The sequence below is a fragment of the Zootoca vivipara genome, chromosome 5 (assembly GCF_963506605.1).
Source record: "Zootoca vivipara chromosome 5, rZooViv1.1, whole genome shotgun sequence".
In the NCBI taxonomy this organism is placed as follows: domain Eukaryota; kingdom Metazoa; phylum Chordata; class Lepidosauria; order Squamata; family Lacertidae; genus Zootoca; species Zootoca vivipara.
The window spans coordinates 71,749,588-71,766,312 of NC_083280.1; the positions used below are offsets into that span (position 1 = coordinate 71,749,588).

General features: G+C 44.2%; 1 protein-coding gene across 2 annotated transcripts; it reads right to left on the reverse strand.

Annotated features, from left to right (window-relative positions):
- Positions 1-61: 61 nt before the first annotated feature.
- SUPV3L1 (Suv3 like RNA helicase) lies at positions 62-16,506 on the reverse strand. 2 transcript variants are annotated; one of them, XM_035138147.2, is made up of 15 exons: positions 16,219-16,506; positions 14,850-14,927; positions 14,089-14,196; positions 12,440-12,554; positions 11,943-12,111; positions 10,444-10,555; positions 10,102-10,179; positions 9,079-9,170; positions 8,497-8,677; positions 7,278-7,371; positions 5,217-5,436; positions 4,231-4,311; positions 3,727-3,903; positions 2,929-3,077; positions 62-767 (listed from the first exon to the last, which is right to left on the reverse strand). In XM_035138147.2, the coding sequence occupies exons 1-15, from the start codon at positions 16,478-16,480 to the stop codon at positions 305-307; spliced, it is 2,379 nt and encodes a 792-aa protein (XP_034994038.1). In that variant the 5' UTR covers positions 16,481-16,506; the 3' UTR covers positions 62-304. The 2 variants fall into 2 exon arrangements, with proteins under 2 accessions (XP_034994038.1, XP_060130920.1); XM_060274937.1 differs by lacking the exons at positions 11,943-12,111; positions 12,440-12,554; positions 14,089-14,196; positions 14,850-14,927; positions 16,219-16,506 and adding an exon at positions 11,939-11,942.
- Between the last annotated feature and the right edge of the window lie 219 nt (positions 16,507-16,725).

Consider the following 16,725-nt stretch of genomic DNA (forward strand, 5'->3'; position numbering starts at 1 on the left):
GCCCCATTTTGTTTCTTCCTTCTGGTGTAAAGCACTGTTTAAGGCAATGTACAACTGGAAAATTCTTTTACTGTTTATAATATGATTTTTAAAATCTATACCTACATCAGGATAGAAAACACGTACCACTCAAGATACTGTTAAGACTACAACTTCTGTCCTCTCTAACCACTGGCCATGATGGTTGGGGCTGACTGTAGTCCAAAAACATCTGCTGGGCAACAAGTTCCCCACTTCCTAACCTATACCATCAAAAGACCGAAGCTTATTAAATATAATTTTTATTTTGCAAAGACACAGCATCCTATTTCCTCTTCTTCCCTTTGTTTGGGCCTGTGTTTTCATCTGTGGCACTGCCATTGCGACGAGCCAGCCACTCATGCTCCAACTGTTTCAGCATATCTTGGGTGAGGAGTCCCTGCTGTATTAGTCTGGCAGCTAGAGCACCCTGAGCTCGGCCCTGTGCTTCAGCAGGCTTATAGTTCATCGCTTTGGATCCCCTTGCTCGTCGGTGCCCTTGGGTCTTCACGTTGCTTGGGAAAAGCTCTCCGTTATCCTCTGGGAGGTCTTCCGCATTCAGCATCCCATCGCCAATGCTAGCCCTCTGGAGAGGAAAGTCTTCTGGTAAAGTGACAGACCCAGAAGTGGCCTGCGACGCTCGGATCAGTCTCGTAATGTTAAGCACCCCGACTTGTATAATGTCGTCCAGCTCCTTCTGTATGTCCCTGACGAGAGCAGCATCTGGGAACATGTCCATAAACCGGTAGCTACAAGGAAATATGCATGTATGATAAGTTCAGACCAAGAATTCTTGAAAGGTTAACAGCCCCACCGCCCTCAACAGGCACTTTGGGACCTCTTCAATAAAATGCTGAATCCAGCTATGTGTGTGAGCAGAACTTCTGCACATGCAACAGAACTTCCTCTCCTTTTTCTCCCATCACCTGCATGCTCTCTGGATCTGCTCTGCAGCTTCCCCCTACCCCATTTTGGGGTGCTGGTGAAGGGGGTGAAGAAGAAAAAAGAAAGTTCTGTTATGCAAGTAGAAGTTGTTCCACTCATGCAATAACTTGGCTAGATTCAACCCAAACGTCTTTGGACATCTGTAGTCCTGGGCATTAACTGACCAGCATATTATCTGTTGTGCACTTCAAGTTTCTGGGGTTAAGATACAAATGAAACTATGTAGCAATTTAGAGCAAACCGCTGATCAAGTTGTTATACCTCAAAAACACATGTAATTCGGGGGTGGTGGTGTAGGTGGGGGGTGTAAGTGCAATATGCAATACAATTAATCCGAAAGGCTTACAATAAAAAGCTAATATCACACACAGTTTATGCATAACCTAGTAGACAAGATGTGTGGCTCTCCAAGTGTCGCTGAACTACAAATCCCATCAGCCTTAAGACAGTTTGCCCCAAGGACGATAGGAGTTGCAGTTCAGAAGCATCTGGAGAGCAGCCTGTTAGCCACCCTGGTTTGAAACCATCTATAAAATAGCTGTGTTTGATGGCAGAAAGTGAGGAGGAATTAAAGAACCTTTTAATGAGGGTGAAAGAGGAGAGCGCAAAATATGGTCTGAAGCTCAACATCAAAAAAACCAAGATCATGGCCACTGGTCCCATCACCTCATGGCAAATAGAAGGGGAAGAAATGGAGGCAGTGAGAGATTTTACTTTCTTGGGCTCCTTGATCACTGCAGATGGTGACAGCAGTCACGAAATTAAAAGACGCCTGCTTCTTGGGAGAAAAGCAATGACAAACCTAGACAGCATCTTAAAAAGCAGAGACATCACCTTGCCGACAAAGGTCCGTATAGTTAAAGCTATGGTTTTCCCAGTAGTGATGTATGGAAGTGAGAGCTGGACCCTAAAGAAGGCTGATCGCCGAAGAATTGATGCTTTTGAATTATGGTGCTGGAGGAGACTCTTGAGAGTCCCATGGACTGCTAGAAGATCAAACCTATCCATTCTTAAGGAAATCAGCCCTGAGTGCTCCCTGGAAGGACAGATCGTGAAGCTGAGGCTCCAATACTTTGGCCACCTCATGAGAAGAGAAGAATCCTTGGAAAAGACCCTGATGTTGGGAAAGATTGAGGGCACTAGGAGAAGGGGACGACAGAGGACAAGATGGTTGGACAGTGTTCTCGAAGCTACGAACATGAGTTTGACCAAACTACGGGAGGCAGTGGAAGACAGGAGTGCCTGGCGTGCTATGGTCCATGGGGTCACGAAGAGTCGGACACGACTAAACGACTAAACAACAATTCCACTGTTTTCCAAGAAGTTCGTGGCAGCAGCACGCAGTGAGTTACCCATTTTATACTTGCATCAGTCATGTGCAACAGCTTAGGCTGAGCATGGATTTAAATCCAAGTACCCCTAATCTATGTCCAGAGCTCTACACCTCACCCCCACCCCTCACCTGTCCCTCATCTGTTCTCCACCTCCAAAAAAGGTCTTGTTCCTCTTCTGCATTAACTGAATAGGTTGAAAGAATCGGTTGTTCAGGCTCTGTCTTAGCAGAGATGACAGTAAAAGACTCCTCTCTGGTCCCAACTTAATGACACTTCAAATATGCAGTTTCTGATATGGTACAGTTCTCTCCCGGGGCTGCTCCTTCCCCAGATCCATGCAGGAAATAGCTTGTTTAAAGTGCCTCTATTTCAAAATCTCCCTGAACATGGAAAGCAAACCCATCTTGGAAGAGACTTCATTAGAAGCCATCTCCCTGTTGGGTGTTTTCCATGTGCAGAGAAATTTTGACGAGGAGGAGCTTTAAGACCAATAGTTCCCCACCAACATTCTGCGTTGGTGTCATCTCACATGAGGACTGAACCATGCTTTTACCCAAAGTGGAGGACTCCTTATGCCCCAAAGCTGCCCACATTAAGGAAGAGGAGGAAGAAGGAACTAAGCCTCCAGTACCTCAGCCACAGATACAGATCGAGGACATCATGAACAGCTTCAAGGTGTACAAGGTCCTTTATATTCTGGGGTGGGACTAGAGGCCAATTAATATGCCTGCACAGCCAGTCAAATGTCAGAGGTTCATTTCTGCTAAACTGCCGTGCAAACTAGAAAATGAAAAAGAAGAAGCATTAAGCAATTAATATTTCCCCAAGAACAAAACCACCATAAATCTCTCACACTTCCAAATGCCCTTTGCAGCAGCCTACTTTTTTCCTGCCAAATCCAGCCATGACAGTAGTTTATGATATAAACTTTCTACAATGCTTTGGATGCAAAAAAACAACAACAAAACACAGAATCCTCCCCCCAGTGTCTCAGAGCAGGCACTGGAAAAGGAGAGGCTGAATGTTGTAATGCTTCTGTGATCATGAATAAGACACAGTTTTGCTGGCCTGTGAAATATCCAGTAACTCCTCACACTTTATGGAACAGGAGTAAAGGCTGGGGCAGTTCAGGTACACCAGCATAAGCAATTGGGTGCACCCATCACTGAGCCCAAGCCAACCCAAATTTACCAGCACCTTGCTCCAACCCCTCACTGTCCCAGGATGCAACAGTGGCACCACTGCTGGGAGACCAGACAAATATTCATACAGCATTCTGACCACCACCATCTCAACTTGTCATTTGGGTCACCTCATCTTTATCATGCCCACAAATGGATGGAGAGACTGACACCAACTTAGTACAACACGGACTACTCCCACAAAAATGCACACTGATGCACACACACAGGAGAGGCAAGTCACTTACCTTCAACAGTGAAGTGCAGACGTAAGGCTGCTTCTTGTTGATGGGTGCTGTGCAGAACACGTATCTGGCTCTCAAGTTCAGTGGAATGTGCTGAATCATGTCAGCTAGAAATTTGAAGTCATCAACATTGCACACAAAGTAGAGGCCGTCAACTTGAGAGAGGCTCACAAAAATATCCTGTTTTAAATAGAGATAAACATGCTCTTAGTTAGACGAAGCCTTGACTATCCCCATGGAAATCTATCAATATTCCCACAAGGAAACCAGCAATTTCCTGCAGCAGCTCTGCAGCCAATGAGGCAAGTCCTTCTTAAGACTCGAAAAGGAAAAGGGAAACCTATCAACTTCAGAAGCAAACACTGCAAAGATAGCCCTGGCTGTGCAGATTAGATGTTGGTAAACAGCTCCTCGAAATCCTAACTAGCATTCTATAGCTAGGATAATGCAGTGCTTAAACTGCTGTACACAGAAATGTTAAAACTTAACAGGTTTCCTGATTCTTACAAGTAGATTTGATAGAGTGGCATCCGGAAGATGATATGCAAACATCTCAATCTGTTCAGCAGTAGGATGCAAGCCAGCAGTCTGGGTGAAAAAAAGAGGTGGGGAGAAAAGGGTCTCATTATTACAAGAATTAAACCTTCCTAAATTTATTTTATCTGACTATCAGAACAAGCATCTAAGCAACAAGGTGGCCCAGTCATTTACTGCACTAATATTAATGTAATTGAGATACTTAGCTAAAAGGTTCTAGAGAACCAGCTCATACATTGCAGGGAACCAGGCAGAGGGCCTTCTCAGTAGTGGCGCCCGCCCTGTGGAACGCCCTCCCATCAGATGTCAAAGAGAAAAACAGCTACCAGATTTTTAGAAGACATCTGAAGGTAGCCCTGTTTAGGGAGGCTTTTAATGTTCAATCGATTATTTTATTTTATTTTATTTTATTTTTCTGTTGGAAGCCACCCAGAGTGGCTGGGGAAACCCAGCCAGATGGGCAGGGTATAAATAATAAATTATTATTAATTTTAATTATTATTATTATTATTATACATTATCATCTGCATTTGATTAAGCAGCAGTAAATCCCATGAGCAGGGATTTCCTCCTTTCCAAAGTGTTCTGCTAGTAAATGTTGCTAATGCTCATACAAGTATTTATATTCCAGGTCATGCCAACTGCTTGAATTGTTACTTGCACAAATAAGTTGGCAGGGTGTGGGGGGAGATGGCTCAGTGGTAAAAGGCCCCTGATTCACTCCCCAGTTAAAAGCTGTATGCAGCACATGATGGGAAGATCCCTCTCAGAGGTTCTGGAGAATAGCTGCAAATCAGATTAATTCGATACTGAGCTAGAAAAACAAAACATTTTGACCTGATAGAAGCTTCCTATGACTGATCTACTCGTTTTAAGATGCTCCAATGCTGCTCTACTATCAGACAGCTGAAAAAAGCACCAACAATATGATGATGTTGTTGATAACAATATCCTACCACTATGGGATCCACTGATTTATTCAAGATTTCCTTTAACAAAGGAAGGTCATCTCGATGCATGGTAGTGACTTCCCCTTCTCCAAATACAGTACTAAATCTTCCCGCTCTGCCTGAGATTTGTAGAGCTTGAGATGTTGTAATTGTATCCATTTCCTTCTCACCCTTCTCATTGATAGCTGGCTTAATGAGGGAGTTAAAAATGATTCTTTTTATGCTCCTAGAACAAAAGCATAGATAGTGGATTAACACTGAAGTCGGAACAAAGAGCTATCATTTGTAATTCTCAGAACATGAACCTTGTCAATACAATGCAGAATTTCACCACAAACCCAAAGGTTTGTCAGGAAAAGGTGCCAGACAGATGACACCGAACACAGGTACCGTGTTTCCCCTTTTTTAAGACACCGTCTTATAACTTTTTTCCCTCAAAAAAAAACACAAGGTGTCTTATTTTCAGGGGATGTCTTAATTTTTTATTAGGTTTTTATTACGGTTTTTTATTACAGACCCACCCTTGGGAGCAACTTCTTTTAAAAAGAGACAAGGAAAAAAGTGCAAAGACAGCGGCGAGGGAGGCACTTTGTGCATGCTCAGAGACCACCCTCTCCCGAGCTATAAACCCACCCCGGCTTTTCAAAACGCCTTTTCCCCGCCACTGGAATGGCGGGGGGATGGGAAGGGGGTGTCTCTCTGTGCATGCTCAGAGGCAGCCTCATCCCGGGCGCCGCTATGGGAGGGGAGGGCACTCACCCAATCATGATCCAGATCCTGTCCACGACGAGGCGCCGTGCGCCGTCAGCAAACTGAGCCAGAGTCCCTGGCGCAGGCCGGCGCAGGCCAGCGTTGAGCCCACTATCGGCCCCGCCGAGCGCAGCCATGGGCCCATCGCCCAGCCCGCCTGCCTGCCTCCCGCTTCCCTGCCCACAAAATTCCATGCAGCCCACGACGCTCCAGCAGCGCGGAAGGGGCCAGCAGCGCTCCCGTCGCCGCTCTGCCTTGGGCCATGCGGCCCACAACGTTCCAACGGCGCGGAAGGGGTCAGCAGGGCTCCCGCCGCCGCCCATCACCCTGGCAGGGCCAGCGGGGCTCCCGCCGCCGCTCTGCCTTGGGCCATGCGGCCCACAACGTTCCGGCAGTGCGGAAGGGCCAGCAGGCCTCCGGCCGCCGCTCTGCCTCGCCGCTCTGGCTGGGCACTCCGCCTGGCACTGCTGGATGTTCCGAGCGCTCGGCGCTGCAGAGCGCTCCACTCTGCAGCTGCCTGTTCCGGCGGCGGGGCGGGAGGCCTCCTCGGCCGGGCAAGGAAGAGGGCAGGCCGCTGGCTGGGCGCTCTGAGCTTGGCGCTGCGGAGCGCTCCACTCTGCAGTGGCCTGTTCCGGCAGGTGGCTCGCCGCTGCAGCAGCTGGTTCCAGGCCCCGCTGGCTGGCTGGCTCCCGCTGGTTGGCTGGGGCGCTCGGCGGTCTCGCTGTACACGGTATGAGAGGTATGTCTTATTTTCGGGGGGGGTGTCTTATATATAGCAACTCATAAAAAATGCTGCCATGGCTTACTTTATGGCTACGTATTAAAAAAGGGGAAACACGGTATCTCCACAGTCTCAGGTTTGCCACATAGTAATGGGTGACTGCTAGATGTCCAGTGTCCATTCTGGAACCAACATTCTACCCCTATACATCTAAGCTCACTAGGCCCAGTGCAATGCAACTCCCAGTGAATGCACCAACCCTATTCAACTTTTGATGACCTTCAATCTTCCACACGCTCCTCAATAGATATGATGAGGCTCAATGCCACACAGACAGGCTCTTACGAACAGTTTAGTTATCTAGATCATCAACATCTAATGTGTCTGCACTGGAAGCAGGACTCTATTGAGTAATGGGACAAGAATGGTTAGAAATCCTGCTCCAGTTGGGTTAAATTAAGAAACCAGTACTTGCCTATACACAAGGGTCACAGGGGATGTGTAACACTGAGATATAGTTTTGGAAAAAGCAAAGAACTACCACCAACACATTTAACTCATTCTGATAGAATCTGCAATTCACCCAGGATACTTACAAATTGAGTCCCATTCCAATTGCATCTGTAGCAACCATGATTTTACATGGATCATCGGGATCATTGAATTTCCTTGCCTGTGTAAGTTTTGTCCCTGAAACAATCACAAGTGTAGACTATGTTGCAATTTACATTTATGGTTTGAAATAAACCAAATTGTACTGTAAATACTTTAAAATTACCCTTCCACAATGGTGTTTTGCAGACGACAGTGAAAAATGTTAATATTCTGAACTACTTAGCGGCAGTTCAGATATGTCAGTGGCCCACTGAGATTACCTTGGAAGCAGGCATGAAAGCACTATTTGCATGAGCTGGTATTTCCACGTGGGGCAACGTATATGTGGCCATATATGCTTCTGGTGACAGCAGAACCTCAAGTTGCCAGTATTTCCCAAGTGTCTGGGGCCATGCACATTCCATCCCACCCTGGCAACACTGCTGACTTCCAAGATGACTGTGTAGGCCCCTCTGACATGACTGAACCAGCTCCTAGGACAGTACCACCACTGTTTTCCCCTCTTCCTGTGTGTCAGGCAACTTGCAAGTTTTCGTTCATGCTGCCCACACCCAACGTGAAGTGTCTGTACACTGCTTGGAATCTGTTTAGAAATTCTTAAAATAAAGAAATAGTAAGTGGCCATGAAGAAGGGACACTTCAGGAAGTGCAAACTGTACATGGAAATGCAGTCAGCACAGAACTAAAAACTAGATTGAGCTGCATATTATTAAAGCTGCATGGGCAGATCTATCCCCTGTATAGTTTATGGTAATCAAGGCCATCCCTGCTAAGAAAATGTGAACCAGACAAGTACTAGATGAACAAGTTAACATTTTCCAAGACAAGGGGCCAAAGAACGAAATGCACATTTAAAAACACAGCATACTATAAATTCTGGAAAGCTGCTTGTTCACTATGCATTTGGACCCCTCTTAAAATATCATAACCAAATTTTGCATGATGGTTCCCAAGATCAAGGAACAGTTTTTTCCTTTGTTTGGATACAACCAGATGTCATTTTGAATCAAGATAGAAGACTGAACCTGCACTGATTTTAACTACTGATTCAAAAATTGCACTGTTTCTTGGGGTTTCTCAGAATTCTTGGGTATGATGTTGCAAGTACTTCAACATTCAAATATTAAACAGAAATTTCCTAATTATTCACATAGCATTCACCCCTCCCAACTCCCCCAATATATATCAAAGAGTAATTACCAGGTGGCAGACTTCCGTATATGACAGCACATTCTAGGCCCTGGGTTTCAATTTGCCGGCTCACTGAATAAATATCATTCTTACTGAAACAGACAATACAGTCTCCGGGGCGAAGGTTATCTAGAGATTCAAGGGCCTGATCCAGGACTTTTAGAGGTGTGAGTCTCTTGTAGTTTCTCACCTGGAGAGAAAATCATCATTTACCCTTGCAACCATCACAGAATTGCAGTCAATAAGAGACATGGGTAGCAATCAGGTAAACTACACTGGCACACACAAGGGATTGGTTGCAGTGGAAGTATAATATATAACGACCAGCTGGCATAGAAGCAGTTCATCAGTAGGAGGTGTTTGATGGAGGTGGGTTTTTTTAGCAAAGCTGATGGAATGAGCCCTGTTTCTCATTTCTCCCACTGAGACAGTTAAGGGAGAAGAGGCCCGGTGGATAATCTTGCTATTGCCAGAAACATATTAACAGCTTCACAACTGATGCACTGATTTTAATGCACAGAGAAAGGGAGCTTTTAAGAAAGGGAGCTTTAAAAACCGGAGTATGTAGCTATAGATATGGACAATGCCTACCTCAACCTCCTCCCCTGTAGTATACATGAGCTCTGTCACCAAGTTAATAGCAGCAGCCTCACCACAAACATGGATTTCTTCTGCAGAGAGTCCTAAATAAAAAATGCACACAGGAAAGGACTGTAAAAGCAGTTTACCATGGATCACACATACTGAAAACACACATATGGTTTGCATTGCTACTTTAAGGCTATCATAATCAAATGTTTTGCTTGCAGATGTTTGTAGCTAGCAAAGCCCAGTAAGACTTGCCCCATTCATGAGTCTGAATATCCACCTCATTCAAATGTTATGCAGGTTCTGTGGAGCCACTTGTTCAAAACTATAATATCAAGGAGAATAACTGACCCCACCCTAATATCCATCTCAAGTTACACACTTTGCTGGGAAGACAGTGGAATTTACTTCTGAGTAAACCATGCCAAAATTTGGACAGTATTTCATTGTCCGGCAACTACCCAAGATGGAAGCAAGTGCTAGGATCAAAACAATTGCAACTGGTTCTGCACACCGTGTTTTTTAACCCCTCAAGTCATGTAGTGAACTGACTTTGAAATGGAGGGGACTTGACTTTGTATGATGGTCTGCTAAGGATGTGCCTTAAGTGGTTGTTTGGATCCCGGCCGTCACTATCCCATCACGCAGGATGGAAATAAAGCTATTCAAAATGCACATGTTACAAATTTAGTAGACTGGCTATTTTTATTTTAAATCTAAATAAAATTGGATAAAGTTAAATGTGTCAGTACACCATACTTATACAGTACACAGGACAGGTTCAGCTAACATCCCTGAGCAGCCTTCCTCACCGAGTGCTCTCAATATATTATTGGAGTACAACTTCCACTAACTCCAGCCAACATGGCAAATGGTCAGAGAAACATTTCAGAACTGGAAGGCACCAGCTTGGGGAAGGAAGGCTGTTCTGGAGCCCTGCAGTACACTGTCCATATGAAAGAGAAGTCACATATCAGTAGCTAAAGGTAATTTGTTTTACTACCATGAAACCTGCACAAAACATACCCAAGAGCGCTCGCGTCCAAGCCCAACCTCTGGAAGGATCTTTAATCATCTGGATTTCATCAATCACAGCTACTTCATCTTAAAAATACAAAAAATGGTGGTATGTGGTAAAGGGGACCAGAAAAACAAACTTTAAAAGGTAAAAAACAGAAGAAAAATAATAATTTCAATTATGAATTCTTTAAATAGCTTTTACAAACAGTTTTAAGAACGGCTTCTACATTGTCATTTATCTGGCCAATTGAAATATATCAGAACACTATAGGGGCAAATTTATAAAACTAGAACATGATATGCTTCAATACCATTGAAGAACACAAAAAAAGAAAGAAGTTTACATACAGGGTGTAGTAACACTGCACATCTCAATAGTGCAAGCAACATGGGCAGCCTGCCTGCCTTCAGGATCAACACAAACACGTTCTTCTCCAGTTACCAAGTCACATGGCACGTTCTATAAGGTTTAAAGAGAGAGAGAATACAGGTGGTTTTTATAGGAAGAGAAATCGAACGTAAGCTCCCAAAGAATACTCCACTGAAATATGAGAACAGACAACATACAGCCCAATAAAGCATCTTGTGTACAAATCAAAATCTTAGAAAACAAATCCCAAGCACCCCCATTTTTGTTTTTAAGAAGAGCTACTAAAAAATGGATGCAAACAGACGAAGAGGGTACATGGGAAGAGCGTCCCTCCAAAGCAAGGAAGGGGGAACCAAGCAGAAGTCCTTGAAGGAGGCCTCTAGCAGCCAGAGTTAACCACCCCTCCCACACTGTCACTCTTCAGCCAGTACCCCACCATCTTAGGATTCCCAGGTTTGCTTCAGAGAAAGGCAAACTCTCCACAGGCAGCCTGGAATAGACATACTTTTCAAGAGAGTATATTCTAAGAGATAGTCCCTGTGGCTTTAACAGACACATTTAATTTAAGTTCTAGAAGCTCAGAACTGCCTACAGCAATTGGCAGCAAGTCACAAGGGTGGAAGACGGCAGCCTTTCCCAGCCCTCGAGATGCCAGGGGTCAAACCTGGGGTATTCTGCAAGCAAGCCATGTGCTTGACCAAAGAGCTACAGCCCTTTCAGTCTCAGAAAAAACTATGATACAAAAAAAGTTTCCTATCTAACCATCATGGATAAAGAAATAAATAGGATGGCAAATAAATCTATATGGGTGGAGAAGGTTGCAATGGTCATGGACCTATAGTGTTAACTGGTGCGGCAGTGTGACTGAATGTTGCTGCCTTTGATGCATTTGGTTTAGGGTGTGCTGAGCCTTACAATACAGGCTTTGAACAGCTCATAACTGTTTTGGCTTCCTTTAACTGCTGAAAGTACGTTGCAGAATGTACATACAGTACTCAAATATGACAGAGGTCATATTTGCATTCAGCAGCCGCAAGATCTGGATTCTACTGTCTCAGCTACAGATATTCTGTTTACTCATTTGACAGCTACAGAACTCCAGAAGTTAAAGCAAAAAAGGGTAGTCAATGCAGCATAACAAAAATTATCGCTAGATAGCTAGATAGCTACTTTTACTAATATAACTGTACTTGCACTTATTCAACAACAAAAACCGTTTATTGTGAGGACCATGCCTGTACACAAATATCAACACAACTTGCACTTATTCTTTCTTTTATCTCTTCCTTTATTCTCTCCCCTTCCACTATTGTGCACACGCAGTCAAAATATAATTATGTGCTTATTGGGGCACTTGTTGTTGGTTTTTTCCTTACGTGACTGAAAAATATTCTGTACACTGACAATATTATATCATGAATCATCATCACAGACTCTAACAGTCACAGAAGCATGGAAACACATTTAACATACTGACAGCATCGTTACTCTTCTGGAAGATCTCATGTGCCAGAAGCTTCAAAGGGCCACAGTATATTCCTGATTTTGCTGCTAAATATCTCTGGATTGCATGATAGGTTTTTCCACTGTTTGTAGGACCAGCATGAAATACAATTTTTCTTTGGATAGCTCTGGCATCCTGATACCTAGAACGACACATAGAGAAATGCATAGTTGAGCCTGGCAGTCTGTTTGTTTAAACACCACCTCGCTTTGTAGTATATACATAAACTGAAAACCAAAAGCACCTTTAGATATTTTGATTTCAAACCATGTAATCTCACACCTCAATTTCTGATAACATTTTTGATAACATTTTTTCAATTAAAGAAAAATACTCAAAGTAGCTCAAAGTAACACAAGACACTGATGGCAACTTCAGTGAGAATAACTGACATGATAGGAACATAAAATGCACATTGTCCCAGCACTGACACTGTTATTATCATAAGGAAGTGGTTTTAAAATGCTAACCAGTTGGGTGGCAATCTCAAATCACTGATTTTACGCAGATCATCCATGCACTCCAGCATAGGAAAAATCTGCTTAGCATGTCTCATGAAAAATGGAAACAGATCATCAACGTGCCCTAGAAGGAAGGAGAAAGGTGTATTAAAATCAACAAGTAAACCATCACCCAGTGGTGTATTCAGAATTATAATATTGCTAAGCCTGGTGATATAAATAATGTCAATGGACAATTCTTAGAACCTTATTAACTGCGAATAAACTTCTAAATTACAAGAAAACCCAAGTACTCAGAATTAAGACACTTGTTATCATTTCACAATATATATATATATTTAAATCGTCTTTTGGGGACCAAATAATTTCTAATATACTTCGAGAACTTACACATACTTTTCTGTATTACACGCCCATTTGCAGCAGCTCTTCTCTAGTACTGCACTGAACAAACAACTGCAATCATGGCCTCAAGAATCAAAAGTTCGTGTGCCTTGTTTTAAATTAAGAAATCTCATCAAAAGGTTTCCATGAGATTTGGGTTGGAGTCCTGCTCTCCCCATGCAGAGGGATTCCATGTCCCATGTGGACATGGAAGAGAGCCAGGAGGGAAGCAGGAGGAAGGAGCAGCCTTCTCTGCCTCCCTTCTCAGTGCTGTCTGGGAGCAGGGGGTAGGGAAGCAGGGGGACTCCAAGGTGCTCCCATTAGCATGTTTTACTCTGTTCGTTGTACAGGACCTGCAAATCTGAATGTCCTAAAGGGCTCCTGGGTTGCTTTGCCACAGCCTGTGAAACAGCTGAATGCAGGCTAATCAGGAGCATCCACACTTTGCCCTCTGTGTAAAGGGGAGGATTATACTCTTGGCATTTCCCTTTGCTGGATTTTAGGTTAGGGTCAACTCTAATGAACTCAGTGTGGTGAACTGTTACCAGAAATAAGAGCAAATACAAAGTATAATTTTCACTCTTTTTTCTCCCTACTATAATCCTCTAACATTCTCATTATTAACTTATTAAGGCTGTTGATGTGCACAGCAGACACAAGTACACACTTGTGCCCATTTATTTAAGTAGAGATATAAGCTCTGAAACAGAAACAAGCTGAATAAATGGATACAAACCAGATGTTAAAATGTCAAGAGTCAGAAGCCAGCAAGGAGAGTCTAAGATGATATACTTCAAGGGAAAAGGATTCAGAATGAGGCTTCAGCATGAAGTTGCTGAGTTGGAATTTACAGTATTTGAAGATTTAATGCATACTCTTTCTATTGCTTTGTTAATTTATCATTACCTGGGAACTGGGCACACCCACTCTTGGGTATTTTTCTTGTTTTATCTGTGTTCTACACAGTAATACAGTCACATTTCTGTCTTGGCAATGTACCATTATCTGATGTCTAAACAACAGCACATAACACTTCGGTCACATATTCAGCAAAGGGTTGTCTAAGGCCATTTACTGGTTCACAGCTTCCCATCTCTCACTCCTAGCCATTATGATACACTGGCAAAGATTCTAATCTAACCCACTAAGACCCTTATTTATAAGGGTAAAGCAAATTTTATTTACCCATAAGTTTATCACTCATAACATTTAAGCGTTTGTTTGTTTTTCAGGAGAATGATTGGGGAGGGGGAAATAATGTTAAATATACTTACCAGCACCACAGCATATATCGTTTAGGAGAATGTGCACATCAGGACCCAAGAAACTTGATTCCATTATGTATTTCCTAAAGCTTATAAATGCTTGATGAAACAGACGAGCTATAAAGGGGAGAGGGAAATACACACAAGCAAGTTCAGTATTGCACACAAAACTCAACTTTCTACAAACTGGACCAGAGATCTAATGACAAAACAAGATTTTTAGCTTTAAAACTAAAGAGTGCTTTGTTTTTAAGTAGGATTATACCCAAGCATGTGGTCACTGAAACACTCAATACATTTCAAATCATGTTAAGATAGCTGACAATCCCCATGTAACCCTGCAATGCTTCCCACACTATTCTAGAATGTCTCCAACTTTCAGAAGCAGTTCAATGGGACAAGGGAAAGGGGCGATCAGCTAAAATCTGCCTATTCTACTTCCATGAACTCCTGAACTAAAGTTTTTAATTGTAACCGTTTCTAAAATGTTTTAATCGTAACTGTATTTAGAATGATTTAACAGTTTTTGGAGTGCTTTAAAAAAAGTGGATGTGTTTGCTGCCCAGGCTCTTTTGGGAGGATATAAATTCAATAAATAATCATAATAGCAACACACTGTTTTATTAAGCACTGACTTAAGCAGTCAGTTTTAGAAGTAGAAGTAGAAAAACTTGAGTCAAAAAAGATTTAAGTCCAGATATGAGCTACTCCTAAAGCATGAAGAAACATCCAACAATATTCTATTATCCCTAGAACCATATATTGCATACCATCTAGTCCATTTTCTGCCCCCAGTCTTTGTACTTCTTTTCTCTTGTAAAATTTATTTAATGCTTTCAGGACTTCACCTAGAAGACAAAATACAGATACTGTCAGGCTAACTGGAATGGCAAATTAATTGTACAAAAAATATATACTCTATACACTTCACGTATTTAATCAAGAAAGGGATATACAGTACACACAGAAAGAAGTAGCCACCAAAAACACATTGTGAAATCCACCTTCTATAAACCTGCTATGGAGACTTATCCTAACTTTACCATTGTCATCTGATCAGGGATGGTCAATTTCTGTTCTCCAGACAGCAATGGGCAAGTGAGGGGAGGGCCTGATACATCATGGATGGTGTATCAGGAGGGCCTGATACATCATGGATGGTCAGATTGTACAATAAATTCCGCATTAAAGTAAGTGCATCACAGAAACCTCTTCACAGGCAGGTGGTATAAACGTGTGTCTTGAACGATCCCCTCAAGAGATCTGTGGCCCATTCACTTCACAGAAACCAGCAGAGGCCATAATATGACAAAATACACATGGGGTCTCCAATATTGCTTCTTTTCTACACAATACACTCACAACATATGCGCATTTAACTTGTGCACACTCAGCTTTACACGCTTGGCAAAAAATATAAAAAACGACGGGTGTCGGGGGCGGGGCTTTGGCAATCCCCACCACAAGTGCACCCAATCTGTTTTGAATATATGCAATTTTGGCTTTAGGCACTATCCTCGGAACGTAACTCTTTACTGTGCAAGTTGAAGCTTTCCCCCTCACGCACTACCTCAATGTATATTTGGAAGGGCTGTGGTTAAACCACTGAGCCTAGGGCTTGCTGATCAGAAGGTCGGCGGTTCGAATCCCTGTGACGGGGTGAGCTCCCGTTGCTTGGTCCCAGCTCCTGCCAACCTAGCAGTTCGAAAGCACGTCAAAATGCAAGTAGATAAATAGGAACCGCTACAGCGGGAAGGTAAACGGCGTTTCCATGTGCTGCTCTGGTTTGCCAGAAGCGGCTTTGTCATGCTGGCCACATGACCTGGAAGCTGTACGCCGGCTCCCTCGGCCAATAATGCGAGATGAGCGCGCAACCCCAGAGTCGGTCACGACTGGACCTAATGGTCAGGGGTCCCTTTACCTTTACCGTTACTAAAGGACAGGTAAAATTGCCCTTGTGGGACAGGTGCGACTCACAAGTTGCCCGCTGCCCACCCCTGTTTGGATGACAGAAAAATCCAAGAAACGGGCAAGGAAAGGGCACTCCCTTTGCCCCCTAACCGAACGCGCACGGTTGGCTTTCTAAATCCACAGGGCCCGCCTGTCCTCCCTCCCCCCGGCGCCGCCGCCACCGCTTACTCTTGTTGAGCGGCCGCGTGAGCTCGGCTCCAACGTCCCCCTCCGGGCCAGGCGACGAAGGGGACACGGGCAGAGGCACGAACAAGGAAGTGTCCGGGGCTTTGGCGCCCGCGCCGTTGCCGCCCCCGTCGGAGAAGAAACCCGCTGTTGGGGCTGCCCGGCTCGGCCCACCGCGCCGGCTCCGGAGAGCAAAGAGGCCACCATAGCGGAGCGGGGCAGCCGGCAGCCGAGAGAGCAGCCTCGCGCACCAGCTCACGGACATTGGAGCAAGAGGGCGCCTTGAGCTCGCCGGCGCGCGCCTATTTCGTCATCGCGACAGCGGCCCAGGTCCTCAGGGAAGTCCGGCGTAGTGCCTGAAAAGTAGTGCGGAGGAAAGCTGCCTAAAGACGGCGTTGGTTGGCAAGGTGAATTTAGGAGGGGTATTCTTAGAAGATGGAAAGAGTCGGAGTGCCGTCCGCACCGCCACATTCCTCGCAAAGCCATGGGCTCCTAAGAGAACCCTCGCAG